The sequence below is a fragment of the Panicum virgatum genome, chromosome 9N (genome assembly GCF_016808335.1).
Source record: "Panicum virgatum strain AP13 chromosome 9N, P.virgatum_v5, whole genome shotgun sequence".
NCBI classification, from domain to species: domain Eukaryota; kingdom Viridiplantae; phylum Streptophyta; class Magnoliopsida; order Poales; family Poaceae; genus Panicum; species Panicum virgatum.
In genome coordinates, this window is record NC_053153.1 from 76,170,140 (window position 1) to 76,176,227 (window position 6,088).

Sequence of the window (6,088 nt, forward strand, 5' to 3'; positions counted from 1 at the left end):
GGGTGTATGCAAATGTGTGTATGTAATTTTGTGTGTATAGTTTCTTATCTCAAAAGAGAAAGAGAAAAGTAATAGTACGTGTGACCGGTGATTAGCTGGTGACTTTTGGCGCTGCAGACGAAGGGTAGGCTCCTCATCGGAAAATCGACGTACGGAGAGGCTCCGTTAACAGCTGCGCCTGCTTTAAACTTACGTTTCAGTTACTTGTTTTGGCTTCGTTCTTTATTTTCTGTGGTGGTGGACCTGTTGTCCGCTCGAGCTGGTAGTTCTAGCTAGTAGACTTTCCCTCTTGCTTTGTGAACCTGTAAGTCTTCAAACGGTTTATGCTTAATGATTGGGCCAGGGAAAGGCCGCCGCTTACTCTTAAAAAAATTGGGTAGAAATTTTATACTCAAATTAATAAATCGGTTTCTTACATCGTTGCGACTTGTTCAGCTCCTCCAGCTTATATTTGTCGTAGTCAAGAACATGTGTTCAACAACTTGCGGCACACTGTCCTTAGTCCTTGGTTTTTTCCAGCGTCTCACGCGCCGGCGAACAAGTCAACCACCGTATGTTTTACTTCTGCACGCACATGGCGAGAATTTTGTTTGGCTGCAAGAGCGAGAATACCAGCCGGCCCGGCCGTCACGGTGTATATATCTGGCCGTTGCGTTCTCTCCCGATCACTCGCCGCTCCTGACTCCGTTGGTCGTCGGCGGAGTTCTCTCTTCAGCCGCCACCGTACCCTCTCCTGGGTCTCCAGCACGCCATGGAGGACCAGAGCCCCAAGCCGATCCGTTGCAAAGGTACCACTTCTGCTGCTGCTTCAACTTCGTCCCGCTCGCCATGGATGTGATGTACGTACATACGTTGAGGCCAATCGATCTCTAACCATTGACGGCAACAAGCAGCGGCGGTCTGCAGAGGCGCCGGCGAGCCGCTCACCATCGAGGAGATCGTCGTCGATCCGCCGAAAGCGTACGAGGTCCGCGTCAAGGTTATCTGCACCTCGCTCTGCCACACCGACATCACCTTCTGGCGAGGCAATGTAATTAAAAGGACTGCCCCGTAGGAGCATTGTTTATTAACTTTGCAAATACTCATCAACCTGACAACCTGATTGCTTTATTTCATCTTCACTTGGTTCGTAGGTGTCACCAGCGTTCCCGAGAATCTTGGGCCACGAGGCCTACGGGTACGTGCGTTCCTTCATTTAGTATTCTTCTTCCACGGCACATTGAGCTAGCGGCGGTTGCTGATCGACGGCGTACGGCGCCGCCTCCCATCCGCGCGCGCTTGCAGGGTGGTGGAGAGCGTCGGGGAGCACGTGGAGGGCTTGGCCGCCGGCGACGCGGTGGTGCCGACGATCGTGGGCCAGTGCGGTCACTGCACCACCTGCTTGTCCGAGGACAGCAACCGCTGCGAGGGGGTGCCGACTATCCTGGGCCCTGGGATGCGGCGCGACGGCACCGGCAGGTTCTGGGACCCGCAGGGGAACCCGGTGCACGACCTCCTCGCCGTGTCCACCTTCAGCCAGTACACCGTCATTGACGTGAGCCAGCTCTCCAAGCTCGACCCCGCCGTGCCGCCCAAGCTCGGCTGCCTCATCAGCTGCGGCGGCGCCACCGGTAAGCCTGCGAGCCGCCTGGTGTTCTCCACTGAAGGAGAGTAATTAATTGATTAAGTTCATCACTGACGTCGTTACAACGACGTACGTGCGTAATAATTCAGGGGTAGGAGCAGCGTGGAAAGCGGCCAGGCTGAAACCTGGCTCGTCAGTTGCCATCTTTGGATTGGGAGCAGTCGGACTGTCGGTAAGCACGCAATGTTATTCTTATTGCCTTCTTATATTCTTATAGTAGGCAATTATGCTTTTACGTTGCTATTGATATAGTTGGTATAAGTATTATAAGGTTACTTTAGTAAATTTTCATAATAGCATATGTGAGTAATTTATTAGGAAAGATAACAGATTCAATGGTTGTTATGATTAGAGTTGTCGGATTGATGGCCGGATGTTTCTAATTTTTTTTGAGAATCTCTAATTTCTCTAATTTTTTTAGAATGTCCGCCTAGAATACTAGATGACTTCATGTGGAGGCTAAAAAGAGCCTCAATTAGTAATAGTAAGATGACTGTTGAACCAACTCTCCATCCTTGTTAATTTTAGTACCGGCAGCTTATGCTTATAAAACGGTACTTGGGACATTATCTAAAAAAACGGTACTTGGTCTGGTCTGAACTTGTGAAAACCAACTTTTGTTCAGGTGGCACAAGGTGCGAAAATGTGTGGAGCGTCCAAGATTATCGGCGTTGACTTAAACCCTGACAAGGAGAAATTTGGCAAGCTGATCTAACCTCTCCCATTTTTAATAGCATGTCGTGCGAAAGATAGCGACTTCTTCTTTTTGTATTGGAATATTATTAGAATCTGAAGAAAAGTGTGCTCTACTGCTATGTATCGCAGGGAAAGCGTTCGGCGTGACAGACTTTGTTAACCCATCAAAACTGGACAAGAACAACTCCATCAGTGGGGTAAGCATAAATCCAACGTCACCCATCCCAAGCAGTAGAGCACACTTTTCTGCAGTACTGCACATTAGGGTTTCTGTATATGTATCTTACCTTTACCCACCTGTTCGTGTTCAATGTTCAACGTACTTCAGGTGATCAAGGAGATGAGCGGCGGCGGCGTCGACTGCAGCTTCGAGTGCATCGGCGTGCCCTCGGTCATGGCCGAAGCGTTCAGAAGCACCAAGAAGGTGCGTCGCCGTCAAACAGATTACACATCCATGCTACGCTGATTATAGCTTGGCCGGAGCTCATCGTCCGTCCATGGTGTTCGCAGGGGAACAGCAAGACGATCGTCCTGGGCGTGGGGAAGGACAATGCCGAGGTGCGCTTGCCGGCCCAGGACCTCCTGTACGGCAAGTCCATCATGGGGTCGTCCTTGGGCGGGCTCAAGCCCAAGATCCACATCCCTATCCTCGCCAAGAAATGCATGAACAAGGAGCTGGAGCTGGACGGGCTGGCCACGCATGAGGTGGGCCTGCGAGAGATCAACACGGCCTTCGACCTGCTCCTGCAGGGGAAAGGCCTCAGGTGCATCATATGGATGGACAAGTGACCTACCTGGGACCATCGCTGTTGTCGATTTGGGTAACTACGAATAAGAAGGGTCGAGTAGCCGGAAAAAACGTGACAGAGTTTAATTTTGCAACTATTGCTGGTGTGCCATTCTAAAGATTATTTTTCCTTTTAAGTAGGCAAATTTTTATTTCTAAAGGACGTGTATAGGGACTCTGGAGACGGTCTGCGTGTTATTCCACAATTCCCACCACTTAGCTTAATTATAATTGTGAAAAACAGTTATTATTTTAGAGCAAAGGTTTCCCCCATTTTATTCCAAGGAACAAAACATTCAGAGTTCAAGAGTGCACGCATTCGAAGCGCAACCGCTACGAGTTTGTTACAGCAGAGAAAAAATAGAGATATTCTCCCTAAGCACTGGAGCTATGCCAGAAAGTGAAGAAAGGCCCCCTTGGACCGACTCCTGCATTCCCAAGCTTGCTGGAAACCAGCCAATTCTTGGACTTTCTCTTGCCTTTTGTTCCGGCGCCTCCATGGCTTCCTCCAGACGGGCAGCATCCGCTTCCCTGCACAGCACTCTCCATCTTCGCTTCATCCCGGCCGCCCTGAGAAGCACAGCTCTGATATCTGACCAAACCATTCCCTAAAAGCACATAGAGTTCCTTAGTTTCCAAATACTCCAAATAACAGCAGAAGTGCACATATTAGTGATGGTGTGTTTTTTACGACACAACCACCATCTTGCCACTGATTCAAAATCAGACAAGTGAATCTGCAGGATATCATAGCAGATCAGCCAAGTGTTAGCTGCAACACAACATTCAAAGAATAAATGGTTAACTGATTTAGGTTCAGCACAGAACAGACAGGATTTATCCTCCACATTTCTCCTCTTCCCCATGTTATCTCTGGTGAGGATTCTATTGTTGCAAAGTAACCATAGAAACACTTGGACCCTTGGGGGAATCAGCAGGCTCCACAACACAGGGGTATGGATCTGTTGCACACCCCTAAAGCTGATAACAACATACAAGGATTGAACCGAATAAATGCCATTAGTGTTAAATTCCCAGATCACAGTATCTTGATCCTCAGTAAAATGGATAGAGCTAGCAAGGCCAAGAATTTCGTCCCACATTTGCATAATCTGGGCGGAGACCGTTCTTCTAAACGAGAACTTCAGCTCCACTCCATCCCAACAGTTGGCTATGGTCTTCCCTTTCTCATTAACGATAACATAGAGAGGCCAATATTGAATTGCCAAACTAGTGTTGCCAAACCAGCGGTCCTCCCAAAAACAGATTTGGCGACCATTGCCAATCCTCCACGAGTAGCCCATCTAACCGCCTTGCACGCCCACAAGACACCTTTCCAAAAAGGAGAAGCTCCAATTTCAGGGCAGCTAAACAAGTTAGGCTTATTTGTTTTGTATTTAAAATCTACAATCTTCCTCCATAGAACATTATCATTTAGATAATAACGGGGAACCCATGAGGCAAGAAGGCACATGTTAAAATGTTGTAGATTAGGGATGCCCATACCACCTATCTCTCTTTTTTGTGCAACTACCTGCCAATTGGCTAAGTGGTATTTCCCCTTGTCCTCATGATTGTTCCACGAGAAGTGGGCCATCTGGGAATTAATGGCCTCAATGGCCCATTTAGGGAACTTAATAACAGAGAGAAGGTAGGTAGGGATGCTGGATAAACAAGAATTGGGCAGGGACAGCCTCCCTCCATAAGAGAGGAGTTTTCCCTTCCAGCCAGCAACTCTTTTAATGATCTTGTCTACTATTGGTTGGATATCTTCTCTCCTTAGCTTAATGTAATGGAGAGGCACACCAAGGTAGGTGTAGGGAAAGAACCAATCTTGCAGCAAAAAAGATTTGCAAAAAGATTGGCCTCAATCTTGCCAGATTTTTTTTTGTGAAAAACAATTATTTGATGCCAGCTCTGGTCATCGATTCACTAAGTTTACAGAGCACCGGAAAAGAGCTTGACTGTGAGTTTTTTCAGAAATGGACCCTACTAAGTTGGCGAATGGGAGTGATGATTGTTGCGTAGAAGCATGGAGTTTTAACCAGACATGTTGCACAATGCCCTCAGGAGTAGTAGGTAATTGTGTATCGTGTGGATTCACTGCCTGATTACAAATCACGGATAGCATAGGCAATCTATCCATATGATTGATCAGTTAGACTGCAGTACTAACATAGGAAAATGGTAGAAGAAAATTCTAAGCTTTTGACAGTAGTTCGAGTTCTTAGCTACACATTCTACCATCATAACTGGTATTAGATGATCATTGTTCAGAAAATTTCAGGACCACATAGATCAGATACACATAGCTTACAGTGCTCCTCCACAAATTAGAATTTCCACACTACAAATATTACGGTGTACATCGAAATCAAATGAATTCAATTCAGCAATGTAGTGAAGGCCGTGCTGGAGATAGGAATGGATGATACAGATCGACACACCGTGCTCCATGAATTTGTCCTACGAGGCTTTGTAGGGTTAACCTTTTAGCTTTTCTTCTGATCGATCGAGAGCTGGGCACATCTTCAGTACAATGAGGGCATGCAGCTCGTACCATACATATACATGGGCTGGATTCTAAATGTTCCGATGCCCAGCAGCTCGTCGTGTTGTCGCTTGACGGTGGAAAATTTGCAGAGAAACCATTCAGCCTGGTGAAATGATGGGCTAGGTCAAGCAGTAGCTTCCAACCAACAACACGGCAGCGACTTAAGATTTAGGAACCCCCCTCCCCCCAAAATCCCACTTATTGGGCGAATGGGCCTTCTGCACCCAGCCGTCATCTTCTATCATTTTGGACTTACGGCCCATTAAGGGTAGGTCCGAGACATCCTCATATTGTCGTCCAAACATGTCCGCCGTAACTCAAAACGATACAAGACTGGAGGAAGATAAACCATACTGTTCTTTTATTTGCAAGATGATTTACATGATACATGGCCTTTATTAGGTATAAACTTCCCTTTACATGAAGA

The 6,088-nt window shown here is 47.1% G+C and overlaps 1 protein-coding gene across 1 annotated transcript; it reads left to right on the forward strand.

Annotated features, from left to right (window-relative positions):
- Positions 1–629: 629 nt before the first annotated feature.
- LOC120692815 (alcohol dehydrogenase-like 5) lies at positions 630–3,385 on the forward strand. The gene is made up of 9 exons (XM_039976210.1): positions 630–788; positions 894–1,030; positions 1,134–1,177; positions 1,285–1,610; positions 1,714–1,796; positions 2,250–2,325; positions 2,450–2,517; positions 2,649–2,744; positions 2,831–3,385. Exons 1-9 carry the CDS (start codon positions 752–754, stop codon positions 3,107–3,109), a joined length of 1,146 nt encoding a protein of 381 aa, XP_039832144.1. The 5' UTR covers positions 630–751; the 3' UTR covers positions 3,110–3,385.
- Positions 3,386–6,088: the final 2,703 nt, after the last annotated feature.